At 51.8% G+C, this 22686-nt stretch overlaps 1 protein-coding gene across 19 annotated transcripts in view; it reads right to left on the reverse strand.

The window, feature by feature from the left end:
- NTRK3 (neurotrophic receptor tyrosine kinase 3) overlaps positions 1-21245 on the reverse strand; it is a 386973-nt gene extending 365728 nt beyond the window's left edge. For 15 of the 19 annotated variants that reach the window (XM_077937781.1, XM_077937778.1, XM_028850223.2 and 12 more), the window contains exons 1-2: positions 21150-21245; positions 20390-20986 (exon numbers count right to left, since the gene is read on the reverse strand). In XM_077937781.1, the coding sequence (XP_077793907.1) occupies positions 20390-20637 (248 nt within the window). In that variant the 5' untranslated portion in view covers positions 20638-20986; positions 21150-21245. 19 annotated transcript variants of the gene reach the window in all.
- Positions 21246-22686: the final 1441 nt, after the last annotated feature.

A 22686-nucleotide genomic window follows, 5' to 3' on the forward strand; every position in this document is an offset into this window, starting at 1 on the left:
TCGAGTGGCATTCATCTATCCCTTGCACATGAGACTCAGCCTGGGCCCCTGGGAGGAGCAGCACAACTGGGGTGGATGGAGAACCCCAAGGAAATGACCCAGCCCCAAGCCAGAGACCCAGGGGCCCAGCCCTGCCAAAGAGCACCAAATGCCCACCAGGCCTTGGCTTCCACAGTGTCAGAGAGAAGAAGGGAGCTCTGAGAGGACCCTAGGGGGATATCCTTGGGCTGAGGACCCCAGAAGGTGCCCTTGAAAAGTCAGTTGTCTGCTTTTTCTGCCTGCTTCACTCCTCTGCAAAAAGCAGCAAGAAGCAGTGCACCACAACAGGAACTCCCCTGGGGCTTTGAGTCACAGAGGATCCCAGCTCTGCCACCTACCAGCTGGGTGACCTTGAACAAGTGACGCCACCCTTCTTCCCCTCAATTTCTTCCTCTGCAAGACAAAGATACAAGGTCCTGTTTCGATCAGTCATATAAACGTGTCTCTCCTAACCCAGATTAATCAAAAACAGTCCTAGTGTGTAAACTGTTACAACCAGTTTGGAAAAAGGTCAGGCAGTATCTTATAAAGTTAAACATAAATTTATAAAACATCCCAGAAATTTCACTCCTGGGGAATGACCCAAGAGAAATGAAAGCATATGTTCACAAAAAGGCTGGTACAAGAATGTTCACAGCAGATTTATCCATAATACTCCAAAACTAGAAACAACCAAAAGCAAGAGAACAGATCAACTCAGGTTACCCATACAATGTAATACCACTTAGCAATAAAAAGGAACCAAACACTGATATCTGTAACAATGTGGATGAATCTCGCAAACATTTCTGACAAGTAGATATTATATGATTCCATTTCTATAAAGCTGTAGAAGAAGAAAAAGTCATCTATTGTGAAAAAGCCCAAAACAGGCTGGGCACTGTGGTTCATGCCTGTAATCCCAGCACTTTGGGAGGCTGAGTCAGGAGGATCACTTAAGGCCAGGAGTTCGAGACCAGCCGGAGCAATAAAGTGAGACTCCAGCCTCTATTATTTTTTTTAAAAATTGTAAAAAAGAAAAGAGAAGAAAAAAACAACACGGGAGCTAAGCTATGAAGATGTAAAGACATACAGAGGGATATATGGACTCTGGAGACTCAGAAGGGAAAGGGTGGAAGGGAGGAAGGGATATAAAAAAAACAGCTACACATTGGGTACAAATCTCCTCCACAAATTCGCACTATAAATTCGCCCATGAAACCCAAAACAACTTGTACTCCAAAAGCTACCAAAATAAAAAAAATAAATAAACACTACTCTCAAAAGCAGATAACAAAAAGCAAAGAAAAGGAAAATCCCCCAAACAGTGGCTCCCCCTGCGGAGGCAATGGCAGATGCTGACTGGGAAGCGTGTGGGGAACTTTCTGGGGGATGGTAATGTTCTGCCTCTCACTGGGTTTGGGTTCCACAGGCATGTGCATCTGTCAAAACTCAGAGAATGCACACTTAAGAGTAATGCATTTCATTAAATATGAATATTAGCTTAAAAAGTGAAAAAAATAGAATGTTAATTTGATGATATACATGCTGAAGTATGTAGAGGGAGCATACTAACATCTAAAATTTGCTCTGAAATGCATCAGAAAAATAGGATAGGGTAAAGAGTGGATAGAGGGCTGGACAGATGGATAGAGGATGTGATAAAGAAGTAGAGTACCATATTAATTGCAGAGTCTAGGGTGTAGTTTTATGGATGTTCACTGCAAAATTTTCAACTTCTCTGTATGTTTGAGGATTTGCATAATAAAATGATGGGATGGGAGGGATCCTATGTAGTTACATGTCCCAAAGAAAACAATTCCATAGCCCTATTTTGTGACCCATTGTTTTGGGAAGTTCTTTCTTACTGCTAACCCAAATCCTCAGAGCTGAAGGTCCCAGCCCATTGTCATTGTATGGAGGGTGGAGGGATGCCTAATGTGGTTACTGACACAAGTGTGGTGCTCACTGGCAGCTGTTGAAATAATTAATTAATTGATAAGAGAGCTAGAAATCATGTACTTTATATATGAGTTGTTTTGCTTATTTGCACCTGAGATCTAAATTTAAAACACAGAACTGTCCTGTGGACCCTTCTCAGACCCTTGCAGTTGTTTGTGTGTGTCCTTCCCTTTATCTGCCTCTATTTCACCTAACACTGTGCAACTTCTTACACAGGGCTCTCTTGCTTACATGACCAACTAAGCAGGCACCTTGGGCATTTGCAGCAAGAAACACCAAAAAAAAAAAAGAGAAAAAATAAACAGCTTTGATGAACTTCTACAGAATTCTGCACTCAGAAAAATCTAACAATGGTTCTTTAAATTTCATCAGGCATGCATTTCTTTTTGTTTTGTTTTAGGATTGTTATAATATTTTTGTGTCCACCTCAAAATTCCTTTGTTGAAGTCCTAACCCCAAGGACCTCAGAATGTAACTATTTGGAGATAGGGTCTTTAAAGAAGTAATTAAGTTTAAATGAGGTCATTGGGGTAGCCCTAATTCAAACTAACTGGTGTCCTTATAAGAAGAGGAGATTAGGACACAGGTGCACACGCACACAGAGAAGACCATGTAAAGATACAGTGAGAAGGCAACCATCTGCAAGCCAAGGAGGGAGGTCTCAGAAGAAACCAACCCTGCCAACACCTTCATCTTGGACTTCCAGCCTCCGGAACCATAAAAAACAAATGTATGCTTTGTAAGCCACCCAGTCTGTGGGATCTTCTCATGGCAGCCACAGCCAAGAAATATGAGGATTTTAATATTGTTTTTATTTTAAATTATAAATCTAGTAGGTATAATAATCTTTTTATTGCTTAGGGCTTCTAAAGTTCCATTGTAATAAAGAAAAAACAAAGGATCATGTACTGAATATTTTATCTACCCATCACCTGGAATTAATACATGTTACCATTCTGTCAAATGCCAAGATCTTTAAAAAAAGAGAGAATATAAACATTACAGGTAAAGTTAAAAGCCCTGTACATACCCTTCTTTTCCTCTCTCCCTCTCTCCCTAGAGGCCAAGACTGTCATGAAATTGGTTTGTATTCAGTCCAAGGTTTTATCTTTCTGTCTATAAACAACATATTATATTGGCCATTGTGATGTTTAACGTGTATATATGGTATGCCACTCTGCAACTTATCATATTTTTCACTGGCATTATGTTTTCAAAATATAGCCATGTTACCACACAGAGAACAAGGTTTTCATTGTAACTGCTCTACGGGATTTCATCATATTACTATGCTGCGATTCAGCTCTTGATTCAAATGCCTCCTGATAACATTTCAGCTTGTTCCAGTTGTTTTGCTCTTGCACACACTTCTGCGATAAACGTGGGAACACAGGCTCTGGAGTCAGCTTGGGCTGGAATCCTCACTGTCATTTAGTGCTGTGGCCTTAGACAAACTCTTGCATCTTTTGGCCTCCATTTCCTCATCTGTCAAACGAGAGTAGTTCTCCCCTCAGATAGTGGTTGTGCAGATTAAATGAGTGACTACATACACTGCCAGGCCTGAATACAGTGCTTAACACACAGCAGCTGCTAGCACTATGAGCTCCTGGGAGTGGAAAGATAAAATAATCCACAAACATGGGTCTGGGCAACAAGGAATCTCTCAAAGATGGGACTGGAGTGACAGGGAGGGCCCAGGTGAGCAAACTGGAGGTCAGAAGCCCTCTAGGCAGGGGAAGTGGCCTGATCACGAGACTGAGGGTGAACGATGCTGAGAATGTTTGGAGGAATGAACAGCAGATCAGCTCACTGGGGCAGAGGATTCCCGTGGGGAATAATGGGAGGCAGGACTCCAAAGAGGTGCTGCAGCCCAAACACGAACAGCTCTGAATGCCACAGAGAGAAGTCTCAACCGCACCTTGGGGGCAAGTGGGAGCCAAGTAAGGTTCTTGAGGCACAGTTACACAATGACTTACTCTACCTCCCAGATCATTTTTACAAATCCATTTAAGTTTGGAATGGCATTCTGTAACACATTAAGTGTGTTTTCATCTCTCAACTACAGATTGGACTGCGCAGGTCAAGGCAGGTTCAGGTCAAGTCCAGCCCTTTGGGGAAAGGTGAGCATGGGGCCAAAGTTAGGAGAGAGCCAGGCACCACATCCGGGGTGCAGAGAAAAGAGGCGAGACAGAAACAGAGAAAGAACCCAGCACCAGGACAAGGCCTGTCAGAATGTGCTTGGGAGTGGGCTGGTATTCTTCAAGAATGGAAGGATGCAGGCTTTTTGCAGTCTAGGAAATCTTATTCATAAAAATGTTATGCAGAATACCACCCCGCCTCTGAACTCACTCCAGGGAGTACAGTGTGAAAGCCATCAATATCAACAGCCACTCTCAAAGTGTGGTCCTGGACTTGATGCAATTTCTCAGGCCCGACAGCAGATCTTCAGAATCAGAAACTCTGGGGTGGGGCCCAGCAGTCCGTGCTTTAACAGCCCTTGGTGATGCACGTGCATGCCAAAGCTTAGTAACTCAGAGTCTGGTCTCCAGGACACATATCTACAGACACAGAGACACACACTCACACACACACAGGAACAAGGCTCCCACACACCCGTGTGCAGGGGCACAGCCCCCCTCCCTCCCCCAACAGGATTGCCCCCAAAGAAACCCAGGGCTGCTGCAGTTGTATGGCTCCCCAGCTTTCCTACCCCGTCCCCAACCACCACCATGGAAACACCACAAGTCAGAGCCAAAAGAGATCTCAAAGATCACCTAGTCCAGCCCCCTGATTTTAAATATAAGAAAACCAAGACCTTAGAGACAACAATGCCTGGCCCTGACTCACCCGATAAACTGTGGCAGTGACAGGACACAGAGGCCAGCCCCATCCTGCCCCGACTCCAGGGACATTCTGTGAGGATGTGGCCAAAGACACGTGTGTCCATGAAACTCAAGGATCTCAAACTCCACTGGGTCCTGAGGGCCCCTTCTGCTCCACAACCAAAGTCAAAAACCAGAACAGCACGGCGTGTGTCCTCTCAGCCCAAAGATGCCCACTTACTGTGAAGGAGGCTGGGGCTGGCAGGAAATGGGAAGGGGTCTGGAATACAAGGCTGCCCTCCTGGCTCTGGAGCCAAACCTGCTACAGACAAATCTCAGCTCTGCCACTTCCTAGCAGAACCACCTAGGGCAAGCTACTTAGCCAACCTGTGCCTCAGTTTTCTCCCCTATAAAATGAGGATGATCATGGGACCTGCCATGTCACTGTGCTGAGAATGGAAGGGGGTTAAAACAAAAGTCCCCTTAAAGGAGCCCCCGGAGCAGTCATCACACCGCATTTGTTCTCACTGTGATGAGCTCAGGTTTCTCTAGAAGATTCCTCCAACGGGCTGCCCTGCTGAGGGCAAAGCCCAAGACCCACAAAGGTGTGGAGAGCAATGAGAACGGTGTGCCCAGCATTCTGTATGGAGGCATGTGTGCCCTCACCAAGCTGGGAGGGTTGCTGAGGGCCTGGGGGACATTCTGGTGCAGGAAATGAGCCTGTTCCAGTCCACAGGTCTTTACTGAACACCTACCAGGTGGGGGCTCTTGGGGACAGAGCTGAATGAGCCTCAATGCCAGCCTTCAGGAGCTCACTGCACACTGAGGAAACAGGAACATTAACAAGCTAATGCTATACAGGACACATCACGGGGCTCCAGAGGGTGTCAGCTGGACTGAGACACTAGCTGTGCCACCCTCTTCTGTTCAGTGACCTGGGCAGGTAAGAACATAGAGGGCAGTAGAGGGCAGCAGGGTGGGACCTCAAGGCCAGAGCACGCCTGCCCAGACAGCAGCAACAGCAGCCCTGAGTGAGTGACAGGAGGAGGGCAGGGCGATGTCAGTCACCTGGTTTGGAGACACAGCCTGCAGCTCAGGGATGGGGATGATGGGCGCAGGGAAGAGCGACCAATCATTTCCAGGGAGACAGAACATGACCCTGGAAAATGAACCCTAGATGCAAATCAGGGAGGCATGAGGTCACTCTCCTACCACTTCTGCTTTCCCAGGGCCCAGGGAGGTGCTCTGAGCTGGAAAGGAGGAGGGAGGGTGGGCCCAGGTCAGGATCATCCAGGAACAGGCGGCATGGGGCAGGTCAGCCGCTGGCTGGGCAGAATGTCAGCTGGGTGCTGGGAGCTGGGAGCTGGGAGCAGGAAGCAGGGCTTCCCTTCAATATCACGCGGAGCTTCTCTCTTCATCTGACCTGCATCTCGCCTCACCCAGGCTCACCTCCACCCAGAGCATGGGGGAGAAAGGCTGCCCCATCCCCAGAGCCCTCTGACTTTTCTGCCGAGAACATGGCCCTGGGGATGGACGGAATCTGCTGTGCACTCTCAGCAAACTTGGCCTACCTCCCTTCTCTGGAGGTCGATTTCCAGGTGCAGGGAGAGGCCAGGACAGTTGCTGCTCAGCTGCACACATCCTAGAAAGAGAGTGGAGACCTAGGGACAATGGAGACCTCACGGGTCCTGCTCTCCACTGCTCTCCCAGCTCTCCCATGTGGCTGGCCCATCGGAGACTCTCCAATAAACCCATGTCAGGTAAATGCACAAATAGAGAAACGAATGAACGGCCGCCTGGGAAGAGCACGTGGTCACCTGCTCACGGACACACTGATGTGTGACTTTCCTCCCTCCCTGTGTCACTTCGCTCTCCCTCCCAGGCTTCCTGGGGTCACCTTCCAAATAGACCACCCACACCCCAAATGTTCATCTCACACAGGCAGAGTGACAGGGGAAGAAATGAAACTCGCTTCTCTTGCCTTTCTGCGTGGGGCCTCTGTGAGCAACAGCAAGGCCAATGAATCAACTTCCCAGCCATGGGGACAATCTTGACAACTCACTCCACTGTTACCAACATTCAGTACACCTGGGAGCAGGTAAATCTAGAATTTTTAAAACTCTATTTAGGAAAATTGCACCCTGTCCACCTTAGGGAAGCCACATTTTCATATATATAAATTTTTCTTTAAACTTTACATTAAATCCATTTTCTAAAATTCTGCCCCCGCTTCTCTTGAGATAACCCCTTGAGCTGTAGACCATTTGTCTAATACCTGCCTCCCTCCATTCAACTGTAGCTCCAAGAAGGAAGTATCATGGTCTTTTATTTTCTCAAGGCTGTGCCCCAGAGCTCAGCATGGGCCTGGCCCATGGCTGGTGCTAGGCACTAGGATGAAAGGGGGCAGACTCTCTTCCTCTCTGGGTCCCACAGAAGGAAGAGCCAGGCTGGCCCTGCTAGTGCATCTGCTCATTCTTCCCCAACAGTCCAGATGCTAGGATGGGCTTTGGCAAACAGCAAGGCAGGCGGCCAGACACCTGGGCACCCCACAGCCTAGGTACAGATGAAGCTCAGCAGTCACCGTGGGCTGAACACGCCACCAATGCCAGGCCCCCATTAGCTGTCTGTTACACACTTGGAAGACAGTCCTTTGGAAAACGGAATATGAGGCTGCCCCTCCAACACCTGCCCTAGGGATGGGAGCCAGAAGTCCTCATAGGCCATAGGGCCCTCCCATGGAGGAGGAGGAGCTGCAGCTGCAGGCCCTAAATATTAGGCCCTTCTTTCCACCCTCTTCCTTCAACACCAGGGACTTTGAGGGGCCCTGAGCTGAACTCCTCTTCCATTTCTTTCTTGCTCCTGAGTGCCTCGAAGACAAGGTTTCTGCCAAGAGCATAAAACCTCACCCCTTCTCCATGCCCTTGCCCCCTCCCCGCTTCTTATTTCACTCTCTGTGTCTTATCGCCATATTTGTTCAAATGACTGCCACTTAAGAGGTGGCAGGGAGTCAGAAACACAATCTGGAGCAAAGCTGATATTAAATAACTTCCTGAGCTTGGCCCGTCTGCCAACACTCCCTCCTGGATCTCAGGTGGAGAAATGAAGAGGCTGCAAGGATGAGAGCCAGGAACACCCCAATTCAGCCTCAGAGCCACCCCTCCAATGAGAGAAGACTGGAGTTTCTTCACCAGTAAAGCCCAAAGCTTAGCAGTGACCCCTACTCCCCCTTCTCACTTGATCCCATCCCCCATACCACACACACACACAGACACTCTCAGCAAAAGATATTCAATCATGTCTGACACTCAAATTTAAGCTACAAGAGCCTTTTTTGTCAACCAGACCAACCCCTACACTTCCCAGGTAAACAAACTGAGGTTCAGAGATCTGGAGTCTCTTGGCTAAGGCCAACCAGATAGACTGTATTAAAGCATCTCAAAAAGAGTGGTGCCCCAGGAAAACACTAGAAAGGCTCTGGTTTTTAGGTGCCAGGATTGTTTCATTACAATAAAGTTAGTCAGTTGCCCATGTGTTTTCTCCAGTTGTGACTTCGTACTGTGGGCCCCCCAAGAAACATCCCCAATAGCCATCATCACATCAATGCCCTCAGGAAAAAAAGTCTTTAGCACTGAGCAGTTGAAGGGGAGAAATTCTGCTAATGAAACCTCTGAAGCCAGTATCCACTAACCCTGACTCAGCCTCACCTGGCCCAGACAAGCCCCACCACACCACCTGCAAGATCAGAATACACTTGCTGTTCTCCACGCCAGCCACTAGGTGTCACTGCTGCCCCCCATGAATTGGAACCACAGAGCGTTCAATAGGGGGCAAAATGACCCCAGCCGGCCAAGGGGATCTCATACATATCTCCTGGGTGTGACCTAACTTCATATTTCTCCCAGAAAGAGATAGATGGACAACCACGTTCCAGATGCTGTTCCAGATGCTGTTCCATCATGTTCCAGATGCTGTCCCCACATCATGTACTTTAATCCTCACAACACCATCTCACAACATCTCCCAATAACACCTTACTTTGCAAGTGAAGAAAGTGAGGCAAAGAAAAATTAAATAACGTGCTCACAGTTTAAAAAACCAGCAAGGAGGAGAGCAAGGATTGAAACCCGAGAGGGATGTCAAATTCCATGACCTTTTTACTACTCAATTTAGCCTCCCTTGAGCTATCAGTCTCAGTGCTATGGGCTCTGGTTGAATCAAGCTGGTTTGCCATGACCCCAGAGAAGATGGCATCTGGGAAGAAACCAAGTGGGGCTCAGGCTTTCATCAAAGGTACAAATCACAACAGGACAGGCTCAACAGCCCTTCCCTCCCTGCAGAAATCATGGTCTAGTGCCCTCTTGTGGCTTAACGTGGAACTGGGATGAATGTCCATGGGAGGCTCTCCTGGGTGGATTGGAGGGATATTAGGTCATTCTATTCCACTGGATTCCTACATTCTTTCTACCAAGGATGGTCCTGAAGCCCCCTCTTCAGACAGACTTATTGGATTACAATAGCCAAGAGGGAATCAGCTAGTGAATGAGAAGCTACATAGGGCAAGAAGCAATGACACCACATGGGACAACATCTGCAAGAGGCTGGATGCTACCAAATTACCCTAGATAGAGATTTCTGGCATCCAGATTTCTGGGGCTGCAGAGTGGGGAAGGCAGGTAGCAGAAACGCTTTGCCTGGGACCCTACTCCGACACATGGTATTCCAAAGGAGTCCTTTATCAGCAGGAGCCATAACAATCTCCCTGTCCCTGTGGCAGGCATGTACCTCAGCCACTTTGTCCCTTTTTACAAATATATGTCATCTTAGCCCTTCTCTTGTCTCCTTCAGCTTTGTCCACATGCTAGTTCCCTCATGCAACTTCCTCTAATCCCACTCTTCAAGGACCTGGAAACATCACTGCCCATCACCTCCTACAGACTCCTGTGGACTGCTCACCAGCTTGGCTTCTGTGTAGCCATCACATGCCAGGCACCTACCATAATCTCATTCAACTCTCACAACCACTCTATTAGATGGGTATAGCTAACCAGATTTTTCAGATGAGGAAACAGGCTCAGAAAAGTTAAGTAATGTGCCTAAGCCTATCCCAGGGCAGAGCCAAGATTTAAACTGAAAGTTTGTTGACCAAAGAAGCCTCTACTCTTCCCACTACACCAAGCCACCTCTCAGGAAAAGGAACCACTGAAAAGTTTGGGGTGCAGGAATTGGTCTAACCAAATACCCTGGATTAGAAGATTAATCTTTTAGGGTGTGGAAAATGAGCTGGAGGCAGGAGAGGCTGGAGATAGGAGAGACTAGAAGCAAGAAGAACAGATGAGGGCTATAAAAAGTACCCATGCTTGTGGGGATGAGGTTCTGGGGTATAGTAATAGGAAGAGAGAGAAAGTTTTACACACACACACACACACACACACACACACACGCGCGCGCTCATTAAATCTTACAATAATCCTGCCTTATTTTTATTATTCTCATATGAGAAAACTGAGGATCAACAAGGTCAAGTAGCCAGCACAGGGTCTCAGCATGTAAGAGGCAGAATCACAATCTAAAGCTTCATTTAGTTGTTGCCATAAATAAGTAGGGTTGCATATGCAAATGATCTCTGGCCCAGTAGGAGGGCCATAATGTCAGCTTCTTTCCTGCTCTTCAGTGGACCAGACTTGAAAAACTATCAGAAATAAGGAAGTAGGGAAAGACGGACCACAACAGAGAGGACCCTGCCTGCAGCCCCAGGTCAGGAAGCTGGGAGCAGACCCTCAGGAAAGAGTCACAGGCCCCAGAGCAGAAAGCTCCACACCCACCCCAAAAGCAGCAGACCCTGTCTCTAAAGCTGATAACCTTGTTAGTAGGAGGACGCTACTTTGTGCATGGAACAAGACAGCACCTGCTCAAATACAAGACTGCCTAGAACAGAGAGATGGGCCAACGGTACTCTCAGAAGCACTGTCAAAACCAGTCAGTCCAGGCAGGGCCCATGACCCTGGTTTGCAAGGCACTTTCGTACCCATCTCTGTGCATGGTTATCTCCGAAAGCAGACACAGGATCTGGAGAGGTTAAGAGAAGACGCCAAGCTCTCATCTCTAGTCAATGCCAGGACCTGCTATTTTCTGAGCACTACTTATCGTCTGGTAATTTCCAAGGTTGGGTTGGGGGGCAGGGAGAGGGGAGAGATGCCCCCACACTTGAGCCAGGGTATCAGACAGCCTGAGGGCCTGTATAAAGCTTGCTTTCTCCATGATACTAGCCCCACAGTGAAACTATCTGTCAACTTCTCTGTGCCCCTATTAAGCCTGTGGGTCTTCCTGGGCTACCTCCCATGCATTCACCCCATTACCCTCTGTGCAAATGTGCTGATCTCCCCTGCTGCTGCTGAGAGAAGGCAGGAAGGAGAGCACACCAGGTGGCTTTCCTCCATCCAATGCACTCTCCCAGTCACCTCCTTCACAGGAAGCCGGGGGCTCATGAGTCAGAAAGCCCAGGTCCAGGAGTCTCACATCCCTGGACTGCAGAGATACAATGGAAGCAGGGCCAGCTCGGTGGAGAGATGCCCCTCATAGAGGAGAGCTGAACTCCCTGCTCAACCCTGGCTCAGGAAATGTTTTGAAAGCCAGGCCTGACACTGCACTTCTCACCAGGCTAGCGCCACACGCCCGGCTCCAGCCCTGGGAAGCCACCAGCCCAGGACCGTCTCGTGCGCCACACTGCCCTCTGGTGGCCACCAGGAGTGTAGACGCAGAGGGAAGCCAAAATCTTTAAGGCCTGTTTACGCAGACCTCAGACACGATGTGCACAGAACACAGGAGAGATGCACTTGTGCCTGTGCCAAGACGCCCCCAGATACACGCACGCAGCCCTGTTTCCCGCAGCACGTAGCCGAGTTTAGGACTTCGAAGCTACTATTGCTCCCCTCATGTTCTCCCCTTCTCTGTAGCTCTGTAAGAGCTCCTTTCCCTGCCTCTCTGTAAAAGCCCGAACCCCTCAGTCCCAGAGCAGACACCAACAGGTGGATGGAGACCCACACCAGCTAGGGAGGCAGGGCCCTTCGTTCTGGGCTGCCTTGTGCCAGGAACTCACTGGGCGATTGGGCCAAATCAATTCACCTCTCTTGATTCCTAAGTTCTTTCTCTGTAAAACAGTGTTTGGTCCCAACATTTTCTGAACCCCTTTCCAGATCTAGTAATTTATTGCTCAAAGTCTTGATCTTCTCTCTAACTCAGAAATCTTCCCAGTGGTCTAGAAAAGGAAATAACCAATGTGGTACCCAATTATTTACAGAGCCTAGCGAATACATCATTGCATAGGTTTAAACATGACTGTGACGCTACTGGGGAGCCAGACTGGAGAGTTCCATGACCTCAGCTCTCGGAAGTGGAGAGGCCAGTGGCTGAGTGATGATGAAGCAAGCTCACACAGCCAAGAAGCAGCAAACACGGAAAGTGTACCAAACCCTGCCCCTCAGTTTCGGCTGTTTCACAGAAGAAAATTCTATCTGTCTCCCATGCTCAGAGCTCATACCTATGGAAAGAGAGATGGAGCTTCCATGAGCAATGAAGGAAGAGAGATGGGGTAAGGTTGCAGGGGGATAAAGGCTGCTTATTGTGGAGGGGACCAGGGAAGGACTCAGAAAGAAGTTCTAAATATCAGCTTCCAGCTCCAGCTGCCCAGCACTTTAGACACCCCCCTTTTTGCTCTGTACCCAGAAGTATTCCTGGCACCCCAAAGCTCTACCTGGGAGAAGCCACTCAGCCCTCTGCTCTCCCATCCAAGCTTTCGCTGGTCATGAGCACCAGGGGCATAGTCCTGCTGACCACGGCTCAGCCCAGAGAGGAGCTTGCTGGGACCCAGCCACCAGCTTTCTGAATCTCAGCCAGCCTCAGCTGGCACCTGTTCTGCTGTGGGCTGACCTGACCTCAGAGGCCAGGACATCATGGGGTGGACGAGGAGGCCTGGGAAGAGGGTGTGGCTGAGACACAACCTCAGGAGAAACTCCCTGTTGGGAACAGGTCAGGAGGGGAGACCAAAAGCCTCCCCCACCACTAGAGAGGCCTGCCTGGGACGGTGTTGGCCGCACTGTTTGGCCAACACCACACCCATAATTATCCTATGTGCCTTCCCCTCCAACCCCAGCCAGGGTAATTCCCACCCAAGGAACTGAAATATTGTAAACTAAAGGATTCTCCTAGACTTTTACATCAACTCCTTTATTTTTAACTTAATAGTAATATATTCATGTGTGTGTGCATGTATGCATATATATGTGTATGCTAGTATACATATGAGTATTGCAAAAGAGCATAGGCAACATAGCTTAATATTTAAATGCCAGACTGCTTTGCCATTTACTGGCTGCATGAAATTAAGTGAGTTAAGTTCCTTCTCTGCCCTCAGTTTCCCCATCTGGAAAATGGGGAAATAATAGTACTCATCTTATTGGGGTTGATGTGAGGCCACAATGAGGTATTAGCCTTAGAGTGCTCGGCACAGTGTCTGGAACATAGTAAGTGTTCAAGAAACACTAACAATTGATGTCATGCACTCAGTAGATGCTAGCTGTCATTAGTTATGTATCGACAGACTTCTCTTTGCCAGACATGACCCAGGGCACTGAACTTCAACAAGGTGCTTATATAATGTAGTTGTTATTATTATCCATGTTTTATAGACAAGGAAATTGAGACCCAGAGGAAGAAAGAGATTTGTTCAAAGCCAGGGAGAAGCCTGGAGGAGCTGCTGGGAAAACTGGGCTTAGGAAAAGAGCAGCTGCCAGAGTCCTCCATGCTTCATGATGCGTGTCTGGGGAAGGAATCCCGAATCTCCCACCACCCAGACTCTGGAACACTTATGAAAGGACAAGCCAGGTGGGAGGACCAGGGGCAGAGGTAAGGCCAGGGGAAAAGGACAGGCTTCCAAGCCTCCTGAGCCCCAGGTTCCCCAGCCCTGTGTGTGAACAGAGCTCAGCAGAAGGCCTCATCGAGTTGATTTCTAATTGGTATGGGCTGCAGGCTGCAAGGAGCCCTGGGGCTGCCAGCCTCACATAGTTGCTGCCTCTGGGGACCCTGAATTTGGAAACATTGCCTTAGAGGGAGACACGTCATGGGGGAGGCTCTAGCTTTGACGAAGTGCCCAGAACAGGAGCCAGCGCTGAGTAGAAGGCGGCCCTGGCACCTGGGAGTGTGCCTGGGAAGAGGAGTCTTCGAGACACTCAGGGATCCTGGCTGAGTCCCTGCCCACTCTGGGCCCTGGGACCCTCATGGGTGACATGAGGGAGAAGACGACTGCAGTGGTACTTTCCAGCTTTGAATTCTGGTAAGCCCTGCACTTAGAGGCAGCAGAAATGGCAAAAGCCTCCTTGGGGGTTCTCAGGACTCCACCGGGCCCTGAGCTTTGGTGTTAGCCTCACTGGAGTCTTCGCGCCTTATGACCCAGCCCATCAAAGAGCAGCTTCCAACACACCGGACACCAGAAGGATTTGTGTTCCTCAAAGTTGAGGTCAACGAGGCTCAACGAATGACAAGTGACATGAGCTGATCACTCAGTTGGTCACCAACATCTGAGTGACTGAGTCCAGCCTCTATCTGGGCCACCCTTTGACCAGTTGCTGAACAATCAGCCACCCTCTGCAAGTCTCTCAAAGATGGGTCCCTCTAATGCTGCCTTTTGGGTGGAAAAACTTCCTAGATGAAAATGCTCTGCACCTTCCTTTCCAACAAGCCAAACCCCAGGGCCTTAGGAGACCAAGGTCCCCAGGTGTGATCCTATAAGTATCTTTCTCTGGGGCTGTAACTACTCCTGCTTCCAAATCTCATGTCAATAGCCCCTCACACTTCTGCCTTCCTCTCTCAGGCCTAGTCCTAACGTCTGGCTGAAAAGGGCCATGCCCAAGAAAGAATAGAGCCAAGGGGCCCACAAGTTGGTAAGGGAAGTCCCAGAAGAACCACAGAGTCCTGAGAGCCTCCGGACTTTCCCATTTGTGAGCTACAACAACATGACCACCTGGGAGGCTAGATTTGTTCTTTATTTTGTTTTCTTGATCTGTAAAATGGGACTGTTAAGCTCTGCTTTTATACACAAAGCAACTGTCACAAAAATAAACTCAACAATTGTAAACTAAAAATAATGATATGACTGATGGGGACATTCATGGAGATGAAGAATTTGCTACACAGGGATAAGAAGGTAGGATCCCGGTAGGGACTAGACCATTGTTTAAGAGCTGGCCTGGCCCCTGCAAGGGGGCTTTTGGGCCTTGGGAACTCTGATCTGGAACTGAGATTCCCCACCCCCGCCAGTTTATTCCCTCCTCACATTGACCCCTTCCCCCTATTAATCAACCCCTCCTTGGCACGGCATCAAGGGGGAGCCAGGGGCTTCAGGACCATCTCTCCCGTCACCACCCTATCTCCTTCTCAAGTGCCAACCCTCCCAATCACAACAGCGGTGGGTACCAAGCTGTTTTGATCATGCATGATTTAGCAATCAAAAAGTTTATTTTATAACCCCCAAACACTCATATTTATGACTTTATATGTTTATATATCTATTATCTATACATTAAATATGAAATATCCTCTTTTCTAGGCAAGAATAATTTGCAATAGAAGTTCCAATGTTTTCTTCTCACGCCCAGTGGAGAGCTGTACTCCAGCAATGGGCTGAAAGCTTTGCAGAGGGACATCTTTTTCTGGCCCTGAGCCCAGGGTACAGATGGGGAGCCATGAAGCTGGGTGTCCAGGCCCTAATGAGAGGCTGCAGGCCCCAGCACATTCTTGTTAAATATGCCATTTGGTCTGGGCAGTTGACTCTAAATAGTGTCATGTGTCACAAATGGTGTCAAATTCTGGGTGGCCCGAGTTTGCTAAAGGTGGGAAGGGAAGGAAGAGGAGAAAAACCAGTGTCCCAAGGTCGGTGAGGGAGTACACCTCCTCCTGGCACCATCACAAGGGTCATTGCCATCCCAAGGAGGTGCCCTTAAAAGTGGCCTGGACGAGCCTCCTGGGGGAAGTTCCCTGGGCCCTGAGATGACATATGTCCAAGTTGGAAGAAACACTCTGCCCTGCGGCCTCAATTCATAGTTGAATTTATAGGCTCAGAAAGTCTAGAGTGCCCTGATGGAGCTCACAGGAGGTTAGGGACAGAGCCAAGGTGGGATTCACATGATCCATCCCTTTCTCTGCCACCAGCCAACTGGAGGCCCTGAGGGGAGGCTGGAGATCGTGCCTATGGCTCCTGTGTAAGCCACCCACGGGAGCACATGGGATGGTGACCCAGGGCCACAGTGAAAATGCCCTGATATTGGCAAGGGCCATACCAAACGAGGGCCTCAGGCTACCCACACCCACCCAAGAGTCAGCTGAGGTGGGACCCTGGTCCTTCTACAGAGTTGGACAGAAGCAGCAGCTGGAAGGGACTGGCAAGACAGGGACAGGGAGCATCCCAGGAGAGCATGCCTCAGGCCCTCCCTTTCTCACAGCAGCACCTCCTGTTCAGCCAGGCAGGAGGGTAGTAGGATCCTTCTAGGACCCTAAGGAACCTTCCAGATTGCAGGGTCAGCCTTCCTGGGGCCAGTAGATGAGGACTTTCAAAGCAGTGGCCAGGCCAGGCTGGTTTTTGCCCAAAGTTGTCATGGCCTCAGGTCCCATGGAGCTGCAGAGCAGATGCCCTTGGCCCCAGGGTGTATGACAGAAGCTTGGCCTGCTGGGCTTCGTGGGGCAAGGGATCTTGGCTCTGGAGCCACCAATAGCCTCTCCTCGGTGGAAAACCCCAGGGCCTCAGGAGACCAAGGTCCCCAGATTTGATCCTGGAAGTATCTTTCTCTGGGGCTGTAACTACTCCAGCTTCCAAATCTCATGTCAATAGCCCCTCACATTTCTGCCCACCTCTCTCAGACCTAGTCCTAATCCTGGGGCTCTGAGCACCTCACTGTGCCTACCGAGAGCGAGCCCCATGATGACTTTGGGGCCTGATTCATACCCTGCCAGGTCATTGTCAAGGCTGGGTCTCCCCTTGATCCTTAGAAAGAATGAGACTCAGGAGCCAACACGACAGCCAAAGCCCCAAATGATCCTTCAGGCAGCCAGAAGAGGGCCTTCAGGGAGGGCCATGGAAATGAAAGGACCAGAGAGCTGCCTAATACCAGGGACCCTGTGGGGGCTCAGAGTGAGACCCTGCTGGCGACTTAAGAGTCCCAGCTAAGAGCCCATAGCCTTTGCGAGCCGAGGTAGCCAACCCTGAGCACACCTGGTCCAGCCACGCCATCCTCTCCCGCTTCATCTTTTCTAACAGCTAAAGACCATACCATTCCAACCCAGCCCCAGGCAGGCCTGGCCTAGCAAACCGGCCACAGCCTGGTTGGGCGTGGCTGCGCATGGACCCTTCCAGGCTCCATGAGGTTCCTGTGAATCAGTAGCTGCAAAGGCAAAGGGATTGGCCTCTTGGGCAGAAAGGGGCCAAAAGGGAGGGCCCTTTGGAGTAGCATGGCTCTGGGAGGGGAGGAGGTGAGACCGACACTTCTGCCCTGATGCCTTACAACTGATTTCCTCCAGATACAAACAGGGCAGCTGAATGGGGATATGGCCTCCCCCATCAGAGGCAGTTCCCAGCCAGCTTCCTTGGATGGCCACACAGGAATCACTCCACACACCACCTCTGAGAAGCAGAACCACAGGGAAACCTCTTGTCCCTCTGTAAACTCAGGTACAATCAGTTCAGCACTTGAAGGAAGGACTTCGAAACATTACAGCCCGAAGAACAAGAGGGTGAAATGGTGGAGGCCTCAGCGTCTTCTACCCAGAGTGTGCCCATGCTATACCCTGGGGTATCCACCAGCATCAAGAGCTTCAGGCCAATGGGAGGCTGTGGAACCTCTTGGCCCCATTTCCTTGGTAACATCAGAAATCTGAAGAACAACTCTCCAGCAAGGCATGGGCTTCAACTGAAGCCCTCTTCCCAAGCCATACTAAAACAAGAACCAACCCCAACCAAGGGCGCTCCTCTCTGCCCACACGCCCCTCTTCCAGCCTGCTCCACATGCAGCCCCGCACAGTGGGGGTCCCTGTTGTAGTTGTGTGCATGGAGAAAGTGACCTTACCACCCCAAGCCTCCATTTCCTCAGAAGTCAAACAGGGATGGGGATGCCGACTTCCTGGGGTGAGCGTGACTCCCTGCCCTCTCTCCAGCCCTCTGGCTCTGGAGTGGAAATCTGGGCCCTTCTCAAGCTCAGTCAATGCCAGTCATAGATATAACAGGGCACTGGGGAGAAGATGGGGCGAGGAGAGGTCATTCAAGCTATGACCTCTGACCCTCCCCCACCTGCCACTGGCACAGCTCCTGTGAGAATCCAGTTCCCTTGTTCTTTGGGGTGGGGTGGATTTAGAGAAAGGAGTCCTGATGGCCTCTCAGAGTCCAAGTCCTGAAACAAGAATGGGAACACACACAGAGGGGCTCCAGATCCACTCCCTGCTCACTATCCTCCCAGACACCCTCATGAGGCCCTCCAGTGCCAAAGAGGGCAGGAGGCCACCCCAGTCCCCTCCCACCACAGACCTTTCTGGCAGCCTGGAAAGGCTAACCCAACTCTTCCCTATGAAACTGCTTCCCTGAGCATCATTTTCAGAGGAGCAACACCTCTGTGTGGCTATAAAGAGCCTATGTGATTGTGACCATCCCTGCCTCCCACTGGCTTTCTACAGATAGACACATCCTTGGAGCAGCACACTGGATGCAGCTCACACATTCCCAGAGACCCAGGCTGGGTACCAGGGGCCCCTTCTTCCAACCTTTGGCCCACCCCTGGCAATCTCCAGGTCGGGCTTCTGAGCACCAACACTGGCTGCTCAACTCCCACCTTCACCACCATTCCACTCCCCCACATCTACCCCCTACACACACACAGCCCCAGTAATGCATTTCCAAGTCTGAGTTTCCCTAACAGTCTCACTCTGAACCCTTCTCCCTGCATCCTTGGGAATGCTGGAAGACTGTGGCCTGCAGTGGGGGAGAGGCACAATTGGGTCTGTCCCCTTTCTCTTGCCCTCCCTGCTGCCCCCCACCCCTTGGCTGTTTGTCTTGTCATCTCTGGCCGGGTTGAAGGGGGTGAGGGGGTGAACGGCAGAGCTGAGATATGGGTCAAGCTTGTCTCCTGGGCCAGGAGTCAGAGACATCTCCAGGGCTATCCATTTCCCTCAAACTGTCAGCTGCGAGAACGCAAGCAAAGGCTCCATTAAGCCAAGAGGGCTGGTGGGCTTTCCAGAGAGCAGGACTGCAATTCCTCCAGGCTTTGCAGCCCCAAGGCCCTGGAATGAAGCAAGGGGAGGTGCTCCCAGAGCAGCACCAAAGGCAGGTCTGGCCCCCTTAAGTCCATCCAAGGGGTAAAGAGCCACCCAAACGCCTTCCTCCAGACCTTGGCCAACTCCTCAGCACAAACCCTTCTCGGCTGCCTATCCACTGCTGGGGGTCCTCAAGGGCTGGAAGCCTTGGGGGAAAAGAGGTGAGAATTATCCTCTGAGCAATTCCAGTAAGGTCCACATCCTTCTCCAGGGTGATAGATTAGGAGGGGGTCACCTGGCCGAGGTCAACGAAAGAAAAGAGCAGACTCTCCAGTCCCCAACCCTCGATCTGTCCTCTCCTTTGCTTCTGCTCCCATCCCCACCAAAGAAAAATAACAAGGAGAAAAGAGCAGGCCACCACTGGTCTCCCTCGGACGGGGCAGAACCAAGCAAAAGCCAGCCAGAGTTGAATGTTTCAAATGAACCGATCCGCACAACCATACAAGAAACCCCCCTCCCCAAAACACACGCCCTCTCCTCTCCCTGCGCCATCCTGACTCGGAATTATCCGGAGCAGTTATCAAAGCCCAAACTGAGAAAGGATCTGTAGGCGCCCAGATGCAGATGAGGGTGGCAAAGGGGGTGTCTCGGAAATGCCCAAAATGGGGCTGGAGAGGGCGGGCTGCAGGAGGGGAAGGGAAGAGGTAGGCGTCCATGACGGCCTCCACACGTCCAAAGTCTCCCCGCGAGCAGCCAGCTCCCAACTTGTTTACTTGTCAGCATGTTTTGCTGTTTCCAAATGGAAATAGTTAAACACCTCGGCTGGATCGCGAGCAGTCCCTATCTGTCACCTTCCCTGCCGGCTAAGCGCCGCCGCCGCCGCCGCCGCTGCTGCCGCCTCTGCCAGAGAATCGAACCACGTCTACTTTATTTCACTTGAGCGTGGCCAAACTGTTGCTATTTAGTGGGGGGCAAAAAAAACCAATTTGCAACCTCGAAACGAGAAAGCAGCTGGTGGGGGGGCGGGTGGGAGCTGGGCCCCGCGTGCCCTCGGCGGCCGGGGTCCTCTCCCGGGAGAGGCACACACACGCATCGCCGGATCGCGCCTCATCAGGGCCGGAGTCACCTGGAATGCGCAGCCCGAGAGCATCTCCCGAGCTACAGCGAGCCTGACGCGCGCCCAGCGGGTGGCGGGCAGCGGCGAGCTGGGGCGGGTGGAGGGCCGGCTCCCGGCCGCGGGCGGGCAAGAGGGAGACGTGGAGCGCGGGGGTGGCAGGATGGGGAGCGGCCGCCTGACTTACATGGAAGTGATATTCCTTGAGATGTCCGTGATGTTGATGCTGGCGTTCCCATTGCTGTTCCCTGAATCCTGCCCTTCCAGGAGGGGGAAGAGGTTCCCATCGTCCGGCCGCCGGCAATTGATCTCAGTCTTGCTGCAGACACAATTTGCAGGGCAAGCCAGCACCGAGCCCACATAGTCCAGCCAGACGCTTCCCAGCAAGAAAATCCGCCAGAAACTACACTTGGCTGGGCAAAGAGAGACATCCATCTCCGATCGCTGCTTCTAAAAAAGAGGAGGAGGAGAGGAGAGGGGGGTGGGGTGGGGGGAGTGGGGAGATCGGGGGGGGGAAGGAAACAAAGACGGCGAGGGAGGGGGGAAGGGGGAGGGGGGGCTTCTGCCTTTGAAACGCCGAGCGATCAGATGCAAAATCCTTCAGCGTCTGAAACCATCGCGGCCGCCGCCGCCGCCGCCGCCGCCGCCGCCGCCGCCGCCGCCGGGTGGGAGCCGCGAGGAGCGCCTAGTGGCGCGGTCTGCCGGGCATGGTGGCCGGCTCGGCGATCGCTGACTCGCCGGGTCCGGGGACTCTGGAAGCTAGGCGCGCTCTCCGACTCCGAGACTTTGCAGGGTTGCAACAGACGGTGGGGAGGCAAAAAAAAAAAAAAGGAAAAGGAAAAAATGGTGCTAAAGTCACCAAGTCCCACCTACTGGGCAGAATTAAAACGGACACACCACACACCTGCAAAACACACACACTCACACACACTCACACATACACACACCAGGAGCCCGAGGAAAGGAGGAGAAGGAAGATGCAGTAGGAGCTGCAGCAGCCGCCGTGAATGGCTCGCCGCGCGGCTGCAGAAATGTACAAGTGCTCCGAGCCTTACGAAACGCACGGGTTATCGGAGCGTCTTCCTCGGCTCCCTCCCTCCCTTTCTCCCTCCCTCCTCCCCTCCCTCTTCGTGGCCTCCTCCCCCCGCCCCCCGCCCGGGCTGGGAGCGGCAGGAGAGCGGAATCTCCCCCTCCCTCCCCTCCCCACACCAGTCTCTCTCCCCGCTCGTCCTCTCCCTCCTCCCCACCCACCCACCCACCCACTCGCCGGCTCGCGGCTCTAGCCAGCACCGCCACCCGCAGCCGCGCGGCAGCCCGCCCGCCCGCTCCACGCCTCGCAGCGCGGCGCCGGCTAGCCGCAGCCCGGGGGAAACCGAGACCGAAGGGAAAAAGTTGCAGTTGAGATTGCGAGGGTCGGGGCTGGGGAGGGAGAGTTGGCGAGCTGGCTGCGCGACACGGAAAGGCGCTCTCCTTTCCACTTTTTGGCCCTCGCGCTGCCCGGTTTTGCTGCAATCCGGACCGCGGTAGGAAGTGAGATGAACGTGGCGGAGGTGATCGGGGAGTGCTCCCAAGCCTGGGTGGAGGGCGCTCCCAAGCCTGGGTGGGGGGCGCAGGCTCACGGACTGCGACGGGGGGGCCGGAGCGCACAGACACCCCAGAGAAGCACGCAGAGCCAGGGACCGGGACCGCAGACGCGCAGTCCTTGGTCTGAATGACACTCATTTCCTTAATCTTAAGAGTCTGGGGCGCTGGTCTCGGCTGGGAGGGGACTGCGGGACATGGCACGCTAGGTGCCCCCCGTGCCCGCTGCGCCTTCTTGGAGGTGGGTTTTGCATTCGGCCTTGTGCAAGCAGGGATTGGGGAAGGAAGAAACAAGGGTCGAAAGGGCTGCGCTGGAGAGCCGAGGTGGCCCCGGGCGAGCCTTGTGTGCGAGAGAAACGGCCGGGGGAAATTGAGATGCAAGGGGCATATTTTGGCAAGCGCCACGCCAGCACCGTCAGAGGCCGGCTTCTCGGGCTCAGCTCTCGGGTGCGCTGAGCTGGCTGCCGGGTGAGGGGGCGGGCGGGCTGCTTTCTCCGGATTCGGGGGCGCAGAACCTCCTCCTTCCCTCCCACACAAGCACCCCTTCCTGGTAGGGACGCAAAGCAGGTGCAGCTTTCGACGCGAGCTCAGATCTCATCCGGTAAAGAAGTGGGGGGGTCCCCGCTTTTGCACTGGTAGGGATTTTTTTCTTAATAAAACATAAAGATGCCAAGTGTGAGCTGTTTGCTGAAAAAGAAAAAAAAAAACGAGCGTTCGCTGTGGGAAAGGAAAAGAAAGGGTTAGGGGAGTCTGAGCAGGCAGACACACTACAGCATTCACACGCAGAAGAAAGCAGGGTTCTCCTTCCCGAGCTTGGATGAGGGCAGGCGAGGAAGCAAAATACATTGAATTCAACTGCATCCAGTATCTGAAAGGAGTCTCCCCCGCCCCCCTGTGGATTCC

This window comes from Macaca mulatta, chromosome 7, assembly GCF_049350105.2.
Source record: "Macaca mulatta isolate MMU2019108-1 chromosome 7, T2T-MMU8v2.0, whole genome shotgun sequence".
In the NCBI taxonomy this organism is placed as follows: domain Eukaryota; kingdom Metazoa; phylum Chordata; class Mammalia; order Primates; family Cercopithecidae; genus Macaca; species Macaca mulatta.